Source organism: Tursiops truncatus, chromosome 9, assembly GCF_011762595.2.
Source record: "Tursiops truncatus isolate mTurTru1 chromosome 9, mTurTru1.mat.Y, whole genome shotgun sequence".
Taxonomy (NCBI): domain Eukaryota; kingdom Metazoa; phylum Chordata; class Mammalia; order Artiodactyla; family Delphinidae; genus Tursiops; species Tursiops truncatus.
In genome coordinates, this window is record NC_047042.1 from 49982196 (window position 1) to 50000453 (window position 18258).

The 18258-nt window shown below is 34.6% G+C and overlaps 1 protein-coding gene across 6 annotated transcripts in view; it reads right to left on the reverse strand.

Annotated features, from left to right (window-relative positions):
- The window catches only part of ANKIB1 (ankyrin repeat and IBR domain containing 1), a 158882-nt gene that overhangs the window by 81540 nt on the left and 59084 nt on the right, over window positions 1-18258 (reverse strand). For 5 of the 6 annotated variants that reach the window (XM_033863070.2, XM_033863071.2, XM_033863072.2 and 2 more), the window contains one exon: window positions 6326-6603. In XM_033863070.2, coding sequence (XP_033718961.1) covers window positions 6326-6513 — 188 coding nt within the window. In that variant the 5' untranslated portion in view covers window positions 6514-6603. Of the gene's footprint in view, window positions 1-4791; window positions 4943-6325; window positions 6604-18258 lie in introns of those variants that run through there. The other variant, XM_033863073.2, reaches the window with a different exon arrangement.

Below are 18258 nucleotides of genomic sequence, written 5' to 3' on the forward strand. Positions count from 1 at the left end.
ATGTGTCATTTGGGTTCAAGCATATGAAAAAAATCCAGCCTTATATAATCACAAAAGGGAGAAGTATTTTAAAATAGCCTTTTCAAATAACTGTGAATAGTCATATTTGATACTATGCTAAAAATTCAACAAGTGGTCATTTCTTAAAGATTACTTGCAATATAAAATATGATATCTTATGAAATGAACTTTTGTACTCTATTACATTAAAATCCATTGGTCTACCTTGCATTTTGAATAAATCTTTTACCCATGCATAATTGTAAAAAACCATATACTGATCTTCTGAAAAATACTAATTCAGTGAGTTACACAGAGCTTCTAGATTTTTGTCACATTTCATTATACAATATTTTAAAAAATCATATTAATTTATATCACCACCACTCTTATTCAGAAAAGTCCCTAAGTAATGGGAAACTATCAAGCTGAAGGCAGCAAATATAAGTTTTCAAAATTCCAATATTCACTTGAAAACTCAAATTTTATCATTAGCAACAAATACTCTCAGTTTTCCCTTGAATTGATAGGCTCACTTATGTCATACATTTTCAAGAAAAATGTCAGCCAGCCAGTATCCCAGTCTGAATGTTGTTAATTTAAAATGTTGTTTCACGAAAAAATAAGTAGTTCAACTCATACCTCAAACAAAAGTACAAGTGCTATTTCTCAAACCTAACATCATACAGCAGCAGAAGTGATTTATGAATTCTTCACATTTGTCACATAGAATATTAAGAAGATGTGTAATCCAGGATGGAGATTAAATAAAATTAGTAATTTTAATGCTTCATTGAGGACATTTTAAGTGAAACGGCTTTTTTTTTAAGAAAAAAAACAGCAAGAGCCCGGCAGAGAGGAATCCAATTACTAGTAAGGTTTGGTGCCACTTCCTTGATTCATCTAAAGGCGTCAGCAGTTTTATCCTCTGCTTTTTGAACTACAACTGCAAATGTCAACGCAGTGAAAAAAAGGCAAATAACATCTTAAAATTAGTATAAAAATAGTTTTGACCTACTGCACCTCCTTGAAAGAGTCTCAGGACCTAGGAGTCCTCAGAACACACTTTAAAACTCACTGGATTACATATGGAAACAACCTAAATGTCAACAGATGAATGGATAAAGAAGATGCGGTACATATACACAATGAAATACTGCTCAGCCATAAAAAAGAAAGAAACAATGCCATATGCAGCAACATGGATAGACCTAGAGATTACCATACTAAGTAAGTAAGTCAGACAGACAAAGACAAATACCATATGATATCATGATATGTGGAATCTAAAATATTACACAAATGAACCTATCCAGGAAACAGAAACAAAATCAGGGACACAGAATAGACTGGTGGTTGCCAAGGGGGTGGGGGGTAGGAGAGGGTAGGAGTGGGAGTTTGGGATTAGCAGATGCAAATTGGTATATACAGAATGGATAAACAACAAGGTCTTACTGTACAGTACAGGGAACTATATTCAATATCCTGTGATAAACCATAATGGAAAGGAGTATGAAAAAGAATGTGTGTGTGTGTATATATATATATATATATAAACACATAACTGAATCACTTTGCTATACAGCAGAAATTAATACAACACTGTAAATCAACTACACTTGAATAAAATAAATTAAAAAAAAGACTCACTGGATTAGATAACTTTCTTATACAATGTTTCCTAATTTCATAAAGTATATTTTAAATTATACTATAAATAGTTAGAATATATTTTGCTACTTGATTTCTTTTATATTAAAATATACATATTACTTAGAAATAATAATATTTAAATACATTTTACCTTGGTATTCTAAGCAAGTTTTAATTAATCACATAACAAGACTTGATATTAAATATTATTATAGTGTTCAATATTCAGAAGCTAAAGCAACGGTTTTATAATTTCACTGAAAATGTTCAACTCAAAAAAAGAAAGCCTTAATACATTAAGTAATCAAGAGTTAATCTATTGAGAGCATTACTAACTGTGTAGCAGTGTATTTGTAATATTTACAATCTAGTCAAAGAGATGAGTTTAATGACAATTGGATGGTTTAAAATCTAAGTTGTAGGAATTTCAGAGAACAGAAAGAATACTGCAGGTCAGAATAGTTGGTAATGAATTCATGAAAAGACAGAAACCAAGGGAGGACGTAAAGGACAAGAAATTAGAGAAGAAAGAAGACATTTCAGAATCAAGGACCAACAGGAATAAAGCTAAGGGGGTGGCATTTTTAAAAGTGGGGAAAGCAAGAGGGAGGGTAACCAGATTGACTGATATGATCATGTTAGAGAACAATGAGAGATTAGGCTGAATCGGTAGAATTAGGGCATAGAAAAGTTGGCTTCAGAAGCCAAATAGAATAAGGCAGATGGTAGTGTAGTTACAGTTTTCTCATGATAGAACATTGAAAAGGCTATACTTTTAGCAAGATTAACCTGGACATGAGATTATAGGAGAAAAAGACTTGCAAAAAGATCATTCAGGAGTCAGGTATTTTCAGTATTGGAAGAAGGGGTTGGTAAGAGTGAACAAAGCTTGGGGCAATGGGAATGCAAAGAAGAGAATCCAAGAGATAAGACTTAGTGAACTTTGCATTAGTAGCAGGTTAGGTAAAGGAAGAGTAAGGAGTAAGTCAAAGATGATTGGAAGTTATTTAGGGTTACAAACATGAGAGGTAATAATATTATATGCTAGGCACCATGAGACATATAAAACATTAATTGTCCCACAAGTTTCATGTGTATCTATTTTATAGACAGGGAAACTTAAGTTCAGAGTGACTAATTTGTTTTGCTAATAAGTGTTTTAGGCAGCCCTGACATATAGGCTTATTTGACTTTAGAGATAAGAGGTTATCACAGTGTTGAAAAGTCTACAGCCTACAGTCATCTGCCTGGGCAAATAGCTTTACCATTTACAAGCTGCAGAGTTCTGACAAGTTGCTTAATCTTTCCGTGCTTCAGTTTTCTCACCTCTGAAATGCAGATGATTAACGAACTCACAGAGCTGTAATGAGGATTAAGTGAGACAATGCATGTAGAGCACTGTTAATAGTGCCTAGAAAATAGTAAGGCCTCACCATCACCCTGATACCCAAACCAGACAAAGATACTACAAAAAAAGAAAATTACAGACCAGTATCACTGATGAATACAGATGCAAAAATCCTCAACAAAATACTAGCAAACAGAATCCGGCAACACATTAAAAGGATCATACACCATGATCAAGTGGGATTTATCCCAGGGATGCAAGGATTCTTCAGTATATGCAAATCAATCAATGTGATACACCATATTAACGAACTGAACAAGAAAAACCATATGATCATCTCAATAGATGCAGAAAAAACTTTTGACAAAATTCAACACCCATTTATGATAAAAATTCTCCAGAGAGTGGGCATAGAGGGAACCTACCTCAACATAATAAAGGCCATATACGACAAACCCACAGCAAACATCATTCTCAATGGTGAAAAACTGAAAGCATTTCCTCTAAGATCAGGAACAAGATAAGGATGTCCACTCTCACCACTATTATTCAACATAGTTTTAGAAGTCCTAGTGATGGCAATCAGAGAAGAAAAAGAAATAAAAGGAATACAAATTGGAAAAGAAGAAGTAAAACTGTCACTGTTTGCAGATTACATGATACTATGCATAGAGAATCCTGAAAATGCCACCAGAAAACTACTAGAGCTAATCAATGAATTTGGTAAAGTTGCAGGATACAAAATTAATGCACAGAAATCTCTTGCATTCGTATACACTAATGATGAAAAATCTGAAAGAGAAATTACGGAAACACTCCCATTTACCATTACAACAAAAAGAATAAAATACCTAGAAATAAACCTACCTAGGGAGACAAAAGACCTGTATGCAGAAAACTATAAGACACTGATGAAAGAAATTTAAGATGATACCAACAGATGGAGAGATATACCATGTTCTTGGATTGAAAGAATCAACATTGTGAAGATAACTATACTTCCCAAAGCAATCTACAGATTCAATGCAATCCCTATCAAATTACCAATGGCATTTTTTACAGAACTAGAACAAAAAATCTTAAAATTTGTATGGAGACACAAAAGACCCCGAATAGCCAAAGCAGTCTTGAGGGAAAAAAACGGAGCTGGAGGAATGAGACTCTCTGACTTCAGACTATACTACAAAGCTACAGTAATCAAGACAATATGGTTCTGGCACAAAAACAGAAACATAGATCAATGGAACAAGATAGAAAGCCCAGAGATAAACCCACACACCTATGGTCAACTAATCTATGACAAAGGAGGCAAGGATATACAATGGAGAAAAGACAGTTTCTTCAATAAGTGGTGCTGGGAAAAGTGGACAGCTACATACAAAAGAATGAAATTAGAACACTCCCTAACACCATACACAAAAATAAACTCAAAATGGATTAGTGACCTAAATGTAAGACCAGACACTATAAAACTCTTAGAGGAAAACATAAGAAGAACACTCTTTGACACAAATCACAGCAAGTTCTTTATTGATCCACCTCCTAGAGTAATGGAAATAAAAACAAAACAAACAAAAAAGAAAATAGCAAGGCCTCAATGTGTTTGCCATTATTTTATTAGTACAATATGTTAGTGTCATTAACATAGGGAAGACCCAGTTTTGGAAGAAAAAGTATAACAATATGAGTTGGAGGCGGCTTCTAAGTGGGTATTCTACAAGAAATGAAAATAAAAGATAAATGCAAAAAGGAGAGGTTATAGAAATACCTGTTTTTAAGTCAAAAAATACCTATTTTAGGGGATTCCCTGGTGGCGCAGTGGCTGAGAGTCCGCCTGCCGATGCAGGGGACGCGGGTTTGTGCCCCGGTCCAGGAGGATCCCACGTGCCGCGAAGCCGCTGGGCCTGTGAACCGTGGCCGCTGGGCCTGCGCGTCTGGAGCCTGTGCTCCGCAGCGGGAGAGGCCACAACGGTGAGAGGCCCGCGTATTGCAAAAAAAAAAAAAGAGAGAAATACCTATTTTATTTTCAAGAGGTTACAAAAATAACTACTTGATAGTCATAGGCCTGGAAAACGTAAATTATTTATGGAATTTTTGTCATTCACAAATCCTGATCATAAAGATATTTCCTGTGCCATGATTTTATGATATTTCTACTTACTTTGTGTAAGATACTATGCTAGATGCTAGAAGTATTAAGAAGGTCCTTTAAAAAAGCTGTACTTTAGGTAGGCAAAGAGAAGATACACAAAATTATAAAATACAATGACATAGTGTATACCAAACAAGTAATACAAACAAACAAAAAAGAATCATAGAAGTTCAAAAAAGACTAAAGTTCCTATGGGTTGTGACAGGCTAAGAAGATAGATAAAGTGTGCCGAGGACCTTGAAGGAAGGCTAAAATTTAGGTAAGAAAGAGAAAGCTGAGAGGAGTGGGATACTCCTGGCAGAAAGAGCACAATGAACATGGCAGACAACACACATGGCATGATTCAGGGATACCAAAAAGAGCAGCTTATTTTGAATGACAAATTTGTATAAAAAGAAATAGAGAAAGGACTGAAAAGTTTTTTGTCAAGTTCTAAAGTGCTCAGGATATTGGTTGAAGAATTATATTTCACTGCATAAGCAAAGAAGTGTTTCTTTGTCTCCTAGCATCAGACTTCCATAACTGAATAATCTACTTCTAAAGACTAAATTTGTTTTGGAATTACTTTTCTATCCTTTGCTTCTTTCATCTTATAAGCTAGCAAACACCATGTAATTAGGAAGAATCTTCACATATTTGCTGCCACTAATGCTTTCTTGTTGAAGAGATTTTTTTTAAGTTTCTTAGTATTTTCAGTTCCAAGGAAATGGTTTGCTTTTAGAAAAGTTTTTTCCAGTAACTGAACCCCATTAAAAGAAGAAAACTCAAATCTGATCATGAATAGGTAAGGTAAACACATTAGTTTTTCAACTTAAATTGCCTAGGGCACAATTCCCTGCAATTTTTTGAGTTGATAAGTACTTTTCTAGAATTGAAATGTTGTAAATTAAAAACTACACTATTATAAAAAGTTCATACTATGAAACATACTGAGGATCAAATTGTATTTACAGTAAAAATAATATGTGAACTAACCTCACTACTGAAACCTTTGGTCTAATTTAGGCATAATAAAAAATCATACTTAATAATTTATGCATATTCAATTCTACAAAGTTTAATTCACTATAATACCACATAACATGCACACATGTATGCATATATTTTCTAAAGATCAGGTTTTTTCTTTCCTTTCTCTAACTTGTTATCAATTGCTTTACAGTAATACTTACCCTAATATTCTATTCATTCCATGTCTAGCAGCATAGTGTAATGGCGTATTGTGCTGGTAGGGCTCCCCGTAAGATGTATTTGGATCAAGGGATTCTTTTAGTTGAGGGTTGTTTTCATATATTTGGCAGGCCAGGTTTTCATCACCATTGATGAGTGCTTTACGGAATTTGGTGGTTGTATTTCCCATGTTTTGTTTTGCTTTTTTCTGATAGGTAGTGGCACTTTTTCCTTCCCCCTTCAGCCACTTCTTGAATGCTTCTACAACATGTTTCACATTCTAATGGAGGAAAAAATTATTAAATTAGATTGTGAAAAACTAATTATGAAGCAGTATCCCAAATAAACAGTATCATAATTAGGAACACTAATAAAATCTAGGAAGCATATGTAAGGGAACAAATTATACTAAATTTACCAAATTTATCTTAATAGGCAAAAAGTCTCAAACTTTTAATGTTACCCCAATTAACTTGTTAAACTATAACATTTTTCCACACAGAAACTGTTAAGGTTTCACAGGCTGCACTTTATACTATAAAAGTTACCTACATATATGTACTTTTCAATTTTCTCCTTCACATAGGCAGGAAATGAGCTTGATTAAATCTATGGATGAATACACTTAAATCCCTGTATAAATTATATATAAATCTGACTCAGCCAATTTGTAGGATAGTGAAAAATGTAGGAAATCTTCCTCATATAAGAACTCCAGAGAAGCAAGAAGAATTACAATCCTGCAGCCTATGGGAAAAAAAGCACATTCACAGAAAGATAGACAAAATGAAAAGGCAGAGGGCTATGTACCAGATGAAAGAACAAGATAAAACCCCACAAAAACAACTAAATGAAGTGGAGACAGGCAACCTTCCAGAAAAAGAATTCAGAATAATGATAGTGAAGGTCATCCAGGACCACAGAAAAAGAATGGAGGCAAAGACCGAGAAGATGCAAGAAATGTTTAACAAAGACCTAGAAGAATTAAGGAACAGAGAAACAGAGATGAATAATACAATAACTATGAAAACTACACTACAAGGAATCAATAGCAGAATAACTGAGGCAGAACAATGGATAAGTGACCTGGAAGACAGAATGGTGGAATTCACTGCTGCAGACAAGAATGAAGAAAAAATGAAAAGAAAGGAAGACAGCCTAACAGACCTATGGGACAACATTAAATGCAGTAACATTCGCATTATAGGGCTACCAGAAGGAGAAGAGAGAGAGAAAGGACCAGAGAAAATATTTGGAGAGATTATAGTCAAAAACTTCCCTAATATGGGAAAGGAAATAGCCACCCAAGTCCAGGAAGTGCAGAGAGTTCCATACAGGATAAACCCAAGGAGAAACACGCCGAGACACACAGTAATCAAACTGGCAAAAATTAAAGACAAAGAAAGATTATTAAAAGCAGCAAGGGAAAAATGACAAATAACATACAAGGGAACTCCCATAAGATTAACAGCTGATTTCTCAGTAGAAACTCTACAAGCCAGAAGGGAGTGGCATGATACACTTAAAGTGATGAAAGGGAAGAACCTACAACAAAGATTACTCTACCTGGCAAGGATCTCATTCAGATGTGATGGAGAAATCAAAAGCTTTACAGGCAAGCAAAAGCTAACAGAATTCAGCCCCACCAAACCAGCTCTACAACAAATGCTAAAGGAATTTCTCTAAGTGGGAAACACAAGAGAAGAAAAGGAACTACAAAAACAAACCCAAAACAATTAAGAAAATGGTCATAGGAACATACATATCAATATTTACCTTAAACGTGAATGGATTAAATGCTCCAACCAAAAGACACAGGCTTGCTGAATGGATATAAAAACAAGACGCATTTATATGCTGTCTACAAGAGATCCACTTCAGACATAGGGACACATTCAGACTGAAAGTGAGGGGATGGAAAAAGATATTCCATGCAAATGGAAATCAAAAGAAAGCTGGAGTACCTATACTCATATCAGATAAAATAGACTTTAAAATAAAGAATGTTACAAGAGATAAGGAAGGACACTACATAATTATCAGGGGATCAATCCAAGAAGAAGATATAACAATTATAAATATAGATGCACCCAACATAGAAGCACCTCAATACGTAAGGCAACTGCTAACAGCTCTAAAAGACGAAATCGACAGTAACATGATAACAGTGGGGAAGTTTAACACCTCACTTACACCAATGGACAGATCATTGAAAATGAAAATAAATAAGGAAACACAAGCTTTAAATGACACAATAGACCAGATAGATTTAACTGATATTTATAGGACATTCCATCCAAAAACAGCAGATTACACTTTCTTCTCAAGTGCGCATGGATCATTCTCCAGGATACATCACAACTGGGGCCACAAATCAAGCCTCAGTAAATTTAAGAAACTTGAAATCATATCAAGCATCTTTTCTGACCACAACGCTATGAGATCAGAAATGAATTACAGGGAAGAAAACGTAAAAAACGTAAACGCATGGAGGCTAAGCAATATATTACTAAATAACCAAGAGATCACTGAAGAAATCAAAGAGTAAATCAAAAAATACCTAGAGGCAAATGACAATGAAAACACGATGATCCAAAACCTATAGGATGCAGCAAAAGCAGTTCTAAGAGGGAAGTCTATAACTATACAAGCCTACCTCAAGAAACAAGTAATATCTCAAATAAACAACCTAACTTTACACCTAAAGGAACTAGATAAAGAAGAACAAACAAAACCCAAAGTTAGCAGAAGGAAAGAAATCATAAAGATCAGAGCAGAAATAAATGAAACAGAAACAAAGAAAACAATAGCAAAGATCAATAAAACTGAAAGCTGGTGCTTTGAAAAGATAAACAAAATTGATAAACCATTAGCCAGACTCATCAAGAAAAAGAGGGAGAGGACTGAAGTCAATAAAATTAGAAATGAAAAAGGAGAAGTTACAACAGACACTGCAGAAATACAAAGCATCCTAAAGACTACCACAAGCAACTCTATGCCAATAAAATGGACAACCTGGAAGAAATGGACAAATTTTTACAAAGGTATAACCTTCCAAGACTGAACCAGAAAGAAACAGAAAATATGAAGAGACCAATCACAAGTAATGAAATTGAAACTGTGATTAAAAATCTTGCAGCAAACAAAAGTACAGGACCAGACAGCTTCACAGGTGAATTCTATCAAACATTTAGAGAAGAGCTAACACCCATCCTTCTCAAACTCTTCCAAAAAACTGCAGAGGAAGGAACACTCCCAAACTCATTCTATGAGGCCACCATCACCTTGATACCAAAACCAGACAAAGATACTACAAAAAAAGAATTACAGACCAATGTCACTGACGAATATAGATGCAAAAATGCTCAAGAAAATACTAGCAAACAGAATCCAACAACACGTTAAAAGGATCATACACCATGATCAAGTGGGATTTATCCCAGGGATGCAAGGATTCTTCAATATATGCAAATCAATCAATGAGATAAAACATATTAACAAATTGAAGAATAAAACCATATGATCATCTCAATAGACGTAGAAAAAGCTTTTGACAAAATTCTACACCAGTTGATGGTAAAAACTCTCCAGACAGTGGGCATAGAGGGAAACTACCTCAACATAATAAAGGCCATATATGACAAACCCACAGCAAACATCATTCTCAATGGTGAAAAACTGAAAGCATTTCCTCTAAGATCAGGAACAAGACAAAGATGTCTACTTTTGCCACTATTATTCAACATAGTTTTGGAAGTCCTAGCCACAGCAATCAGAAAAGAAAAGAAATAAAAGGAATACAAATTGGAAAAGAAGAAGTAAAACTGTCACTGTTTGCAGATGACATGATACTATACATAGAGAGTCCTGAAAATGCCACCAGTAAACTACTAGAGCTAATCAATGAATTTGGTAAAGTTGCAGGATACAAAATTAATGCACAGAAATCTCTTGCATTCGTATACACTAATGATGAAAAATCTGAAAGAGAAATTAAGGAAACACTCCCGTTTACCATTGCAACAAAAAGAATAAAATACCTAGGAATAAACCTACCTAGGGAGGCAAAAGACCTGTATGCAGAAAACTATAAAACACTGATGAAAGAAATTAAAGATGATACCAACAGATGGAGATATATACCACGTTCTTGGATTGGAAGAATTAATATTGTGAAAATGACTATACTACCCAAAGTAATCTAGAGGTTCAATGAAATCCCTATCAAATTACCAATGGCATTTTTTACAGAACTAGAACTAAAAACCTTAAAATTTGTATGGAGACATAAAAGACCCTGAACAGCCAAAACAGTCTTGAGGGAAAAGAACGCAGCTGGAGGAATCAGATTCCCTGACTTCAGAGTATACTATAAAGCTACAGTAATCAAGACAATATGGTACTGGTACAAAAACAGAAACATAGATCAATGGAACAAGATAGAAAGCCCAGAGATAAACCCATGCACCTATGGTCAACTAATTTATGACAAAGGAGGCAAGGATATACAATGGAGAAAGGACAGTCTCTTCAATAAGTGGTGCTGGGAAAACTGGACAGCTACATATAAAAGAATGAAATTAGAACACTCCCTAACACCGTACACAAAAATAAACTCAAAATGGATTCGAGACCTAAACGTAAGACCAGACACTATAAAACTCTTAGAGGAAAACATAGGAAGAACACTGTTTGATGTAAATCAGAGCAAGATCTTTTTTGATCCACCTTGTAGAGTAATGGAAATAAAAACAAAAATAAACAAATGGGGCCTAATGAAACTTCAAGGCTTTTGCACAGCAAAGGAAACCATAAACAAGACGAAAAGACAACCCTCAGAATGGGAGAATATATTTGCAAACGAATCATTCAACAAAGGATTAATCTCCAAAATATATAAACAGCTCATGCAGCTCAATATTAAAAAAACAAGCAACCCAATCCAAAAATGGGCAGAAGACCTAAATAGACATTTCTCCAAAGAAGATATACACATGGCCAAGAAGCACATGAAAAGCTGCTCAACATCACTAATTATTAGAGAAATGCAAATCAAAACCACAATGAGGTATCACCTCACACCAGTTAGAATGGGCATCATCAGAAAATCTACAAACAACAAATGCTGGAGAGGGTGTGGAGAAAAGGGAACCCTCTTGCACTGTTGGTGGGAATGTATATTGATACAGCCACTATGGAGAACAGTATGGATGTTCCTTAAAAAACTAAAAATAGAATTACCATACGATCCAGCAATCCTACTACTGGGCATATACCCAGAGAAAACTGTAATTCAAAAAGACACATGCACCCCAATGTTCATTGCAGCACTATTTACAATAGCCAGGTCATGGAAGCAACCTAAATGCCCATCGAAAGACGAATGGTTAAAGATGTGGTACATATATATAATGGAATATTACTCAGCCATATAAAGGAATGAAATTGGGTCATTTGTTGAGACGTGGATGGATTTAGAGTGTCTTACAGAGTGAAGTAAGTCAGAAAGAGAAAAACAAATATCATATATTAACACATATATGTGGAACCTAGAAAAATGGTACAGATGAACTGGTTTGCAGGGCAGAAATTGAGACACAGATACAGAGAACAAACATATGGACACCAAGAGGGGAAAGCAGCAGGGGGGTGGGGGTGGTGGTCTGATGAATTGGGCGATTGGGATTGTCATGTATACACTGATGTGTATAAAACTGATGACTAATAAGAACCTGCTGTATAAAAAAATAAATAAATTTAAATTTAAAAATTAAAAAAAAGGAACTCCAGAATGTGTTAAATTACAGTAAAGGAAAAGTGAAACTTCTCAGTACTTACTTATAAGAGCCTCAGAGAAAAGATTTTTAAAATGTAAATATATAGTAGGACTACAAAACTCACAGCAAACGAATACAAGTGATTATAACTAATTATACACAGAACTATGGAAACAGTGATTATTCTACCACAATACTATTAAACTTATTTCCTTCTACTGTAAGTAATTCAAAACAAGGTTGAAAACATGCAATGTTTATGCCTACTATGTTTGGAAAGAGGTTATCATAAAGATCATACGGGTATTTACTAACTGAAGCAATGTGAGGTCGGTGGGGGAAGAAGGACATGGAAACAATCATTGAACTTGGGAGTCTGAAATCTCGTATTTACCTACACTAGCTGTGTAATTGTAATTACCCTCCAAAAGCCTCAGGTTCCTATGTGTACAGTAAAAGAAAACAAACATTTCTTAAGGACGACAGTAAGGATTATTAAGAAACTTTAAGTAGCTACCACAGCCCTTGGCTAATGTGCTTAATAAATGCTAGTTTTGTTCCATTTCAATAAATGTTTCTGAATCTACTCTTGAACCATTATCAAAATTAATGACAATGGAAACAGCTTATGCAAAGGCAGGTATGAAATAAAAGGCTTATTCAATTGGTGAGTATGGTGGAGTTTAGGGTCTCTTGGGCTGTACTAACAGGAGATAAAACTGAAGATAGGTTGGGGTCAGACTAAGAAATGTATACTTTAAGTTGTAAAGAACAGATAATTAAAGCCTTTTATGCAGGGCAGTTATATGCTTTAGAATATTAGCTATTGTGACACTGTAGAAGATAGACTAGAGGCAGAAACACTTAGAGGCAGAATACAAAAGTCTATCACGTTACCCAATTAACTCGCTGGCAGGCTAGACATTAAAACATAGCTTTAAAAAAAAAAGTTGAAAATAATATGTACTTGTTCAACACAAGTGTTGCACAGGGTTGCAACAGTTTCAACAGAATACAATTTAAAGGACCAAAAAACAGATGAGCTGTTTTTGAAGCTTCCTATAAAACGGAAGCTCTCAACCTTGGCTGTACATTTAATAACCTGGAAAACTTCAAAGAATCCCATTGTCCAGGCTATAACTCAGACCAATGAAATAAGAATCTCTTAGGGGGTGGTCACAAGCACTGGTATTTAAGCTCTTTGGGTGATTTCAATGTGCATACACCACCGTTTAAAAAGCTCCTGGATCCCTCTAGCTAAATGGTCACATCAGAGTATGGAGATGAAGGTGAGCAGGCAAGGTAAGACATGTGCTAAGCCTGTTTTAGAGATAGGCGTTAACTACCTACTTAAGACACACACATTTTCTGGTTCATATCTATACTTAATGAGGTCATTACTTGGGTCTTTTAAGGGTTCTTTGTTATTGATTTCTCACTTTAAATATGCAAATACAATGCATAGTAGAGACTTTTGACAATATGGATAAAGAAAAAGGACAAAGAACTCATAGTCTATTTACTAACCACTGGTAGCATTTGATAAGTACTCATCCTATTTATAACATATGTAAATATGTTTGTATACATATGTACAGTATAAATATTTATATACATAAATTAGATCATACTACATAATTATAAATTTTTTATTTAATTTTTCAGAGGGCTGCTGAATCTTTAAACTACTACTCCTTTATCATCTCGAATATTGAATGAGGAGCAAATCCCTTCTACACTCTATGCTTATCACAATATACTACAACCACTTTGGGGATCTTCTTAGCAACAGCCTAGATTTTATTTTTTACTTTTGTTTTTCATAGAACCTAGGAGCCTTGTGTTTATTCTCAGTGAAATCATCTGTACTTTTGTTGCACTGCCTTAAGCATTTTACGGGTTTATTATTCTTAATGAGAACTCTAGTTTATTATATTAATATATTTTAATCTATAACCAAATATAAAGGATATCATGTGGGTTCTAAAGGGTCTTTCCTAAGGACTTGGATACTTTCACTTGTTTTGGTCTTATCTTTCATCTCTGATAGAATGTAGCTCAAATTATGAACATTGTTAGAGTATTGGATTAGATTGATAACATGCTTTCCTTGATTTACATTAATCCTTTAGTGAAATGTTCTGTAAGAAAATAATTTCTACCCAAGATGTGAAAAAAGAAACATCTAAGAAGGCAATAATATCTTGGGGTGGTTACTTATAATATTAAGATACTTAAAAAATCAATAAAACTCTAAATGCGCATTAAATATGACTGTCACATGTTGAAAAGCATAATGGTATCTAGAAACTTTTTTGTGGCTCTCAGTTATTTTCAAGTCTGTTTCATTTTTAAAATATGAGTGTAATAGTCCTGAAAGGTACCAGGAAAGGCATTAAAACATTCACAGCTCCATTCCCTCTCAGATTTATTCTCACAAGTCTTGCCTAGAATTTGCCAGATGTGTCCTTTCACTTTTTCATAGCCACAGCTAGCACAGCCTGAAGTGACTGTTCCCTCTTTGTTTGAATCAAACACTTCAAACTCCAAGATAAATCTATGTATAGAGCTTTATGAAGCAAATGACAGACTATTAAAGAGGCAAAAATAATTCATTATTCTGGGTTTCTAAAATCTAGGCAAAGTCTCAACATCTTTGACTAGCAAAGCACAGCACTTGATAAGTATTTAATGAAAAAGTAAGAAAAATGTAACTTGTCAACAGACTCCAGAAAACTTTCCCTAATTTCCTGAATAACTTTTAATGTGAAGGGCTCTATAATTTTTACTTTAAATCTTTGTCTCTCAACCTGTCCATTCATAGGTTAATAATCTACATCAAAAACGCAAGTGCACTTAAATTAATAAACTACTCCCAGGAATCTTTCATAGAAGATGAAGTTCTTCAGAAATAAATAACCAAATCCTAATGTAATTTATCATTTTCCACAAAAGTAAATTACTTTTAAAGTCATTATTATGGACTGAAGGTTGATCTCAACAAAATTATTGGCTCCCACTCTTTGTTTAACTGGTATTAAAGATAGCCTTTAGAAATATGATGTCAAACTGGTGAGTCTACTGAGGAATCTTAAATCTACTTGTAAAGTTACTTACTGTAGCAGCTGGTCTCTATGCACCTCTGCTCCCCTAACATATGCCCCTTGATGTTAACCCTATTACTATAAAAAATTTAAAAATTTTAAGCCATATTATAGTTTATTATAAACAAAAACCTCTCTTTGAGTGCAAACATGAATTAACACAATTGGAGGTATAGTTTAAATGTCACATATACTATTGAAGTGTTAGCTTATATCCACAAAAAAAAATAAAACAAAGAATAACAAAAACAATTTAAACTTATTGTAACAAGAAAACTGAAATGTTATAAAAGTATTGATTTTTCATTAATTATAATGCATAGAATCATAGAAACAGAAACAACATTTAAATCATCCCAGCCTATCTTTCCAAATTTAATACTAAAAGATTTTGAACATTCATGGCTTGTTGTTTGCCTTCATCATTATATTTTGGGAAATCTACTTTATTCCTCTTGTTGAAGTTTAATGCTTCAGTAGGACTGAAATTTATATTACTGAATGTACACTCAGTTCACAGCACCTCTAAACAATGTATGGTTTAGTGCAGGTGTCAGCAAACTTTTTCTGTAAAAGGCCAGATAGGAAATATTAAAATATTTACTTAGTGAATCATTTGTCTTCAATGAGCCATATGATCTCTGTCATAACTACTCAACTCTGCTGCTGCAGCTTGAACGCTATAGGCAACATGTAATAGTAGAATGGGTGTGGTTGTGTTCTAATAAATTTTGTTTACAAAAATAAGACCTAGGATTGAGCCGACGGGATGTAGTTCGCCAACCCCTGATTTGGTGGAAGGAACACAGTGTAGTAGAACAATCTGGGCTGGAATCCCACATCTACTACTCCTTAGTGCTAACACAAATCATTTAACCTCTCTGTACCTCAATTTTTTCATCTGTAAAAAAGGGATAAGGCCACCTACCTTGCAGAATTGTCATGATTATCTAGGTAAAGTATGTAATACAGTGCATAGCAGGTACTCAATAAACTTTATCTCCCTTCTCCTATCAGGATCTGCAAGCCATTGGAAAAGAGTTAGTCGCTGCCTTTAAAGAACTCAATACTCATTCTTTTCAAAGGACAGTGACACCTTAAGAAAAATGTCACCAACTCCATGTTCTACACCAGGAAAATATATAACTGGTAGTCTAGACTTCATCATTTATTAGGTGTCTGACCTCTGGCAAGTTAAAAACTATATATTTTTTCAACAGTCTTCTGAACCAAAGTTAATTCCACTTTCGCTATTTTTCTAGGTCACTACCATTATTAACAAAGGTCTCTTCAATGTAATTGCCCTTATAAATATTAAGTGAAAGGGACATAGAATTGAGTACAAAGCCGGAGCAGGAGACAGAATCTCACACTGGAGGTATATGGAAAACACACACACACACACACACACACACACACACACACACACACACACACACTCTCACACACACACCCCTATCTAAGGCAAGGAGCAAGAGGTCTTAGTCCAAAATGTTGCTAAAAATGAAGTATGGTTAAGAGATTTGGGGATTAGCTTGCCTAATTGCATATTAAATTGAAGTCAAGTGTGGCTTTAATCTTGGTGGCTTCCTGCAAGAAGTTCATGAACATCCATATTCTACAGGAAAATTTATGAGTATTAGAGAATACTACAAAAATGATCTGAGCTAAGAAAAGTCTTTTAACAAAGAAAGGAAATTCCCTGTAATATGCATTCCAGAAATAAAATTCACTTTGCTGTTTTTACAATACCTTAATATGGCAGTATTCAAAATAAAATGGCTACACAAACACAAAAATATAATCATGACAATACTAGAAAACTCATTGTGGCAGTTTGGCTGCCTGAGGTTTCTGAGCCACCAAGGAAACAGATAATCCAACAAATTCTGGCTGCTATTGGATACCTTTTATATCTATATAGCTTTCACAGTGTGGAAAAGGATGCTGCAGTTAGTAAAGAAAGAAATAAAATAGCTGCAAAGGGCAGCAACTGACTGCCTCTTTTTGCCAAACTAGCAGATGAACACTGAAAATAGCTAGCATGAGGTCCACAAGTGGAAAACAGTCCAAACATGGGATGCAACCACCGTATGAAACATCACTCTTAATTTTCTATTTCCTATTAAAACATAATTATCTGCAATGATCATACGACTCAGAACTCTCCACTAGTAAAATTTTCAAATAGCTAAAATTTTTCTTAGGCAATATTCAGCTTTCATACACTGGTCTTTACAACTACTCAAAATGTTATGTGTTATACTTTAATTCCTTAACAACTGCTTTTCATACTTTGAATTCAGAATTTCATACAGAACTGAAAATTAACATTTCAGCCTCTAATGCTATGGTGGTGTCAGCGAAGAGTTTAATTTCAGCAACTTTGGCATATCTGGTTATTCAGCAGTGTCTGCCTTCATAATTTTTGAATACTATATTGTCCTTACTTCATAAATAATAAGTAAAAATGTTAAATTGGAAGTGTTTTATCTTGGTATTAGGAAGTCAAAGTCTTAAAGTCGATGCAGTTGAGAAAAAGATGAAATTACTTATGCCTCAAACTGAGGCTCCCTAAACTTAAATCAACTCTACATTCAATTGAAAAATAAAGATAAAAAAGACACACCACTTATAAAAGGTTAGAAATTTGTATACAAATATTCTTTCAAGAGATAATAATCAGGAGGCGGAAACAAGAAGGCGGAGTAGGACTTGAGCTCACCTCATCTCATGAAAACACTAAAATCACAACTAATTGCTGAAGCATCGGGAAAAAAAAGGCTGGAACCTACCTAAAAAGATATTCTACTTCCAAACACAAAGAAGCCACAATGAGATGGTAGGAGGGGCATTTTCGCAATATAATCAAATCGTGACCCATAAACCGGAAAATAACTGCATCACAGGGGTTCTCCTACAGTAGAACCTATGTCAGGCTCCCCAGCCCGGAGGTGTGGCATCAGAAGGAGGAGGCCCCAGAGCATTTGGCTTTGATGGCCAGCAGGACTTGAGTACAGGAGCTCCACAGGACTGGGGGAAACATAGAGACTC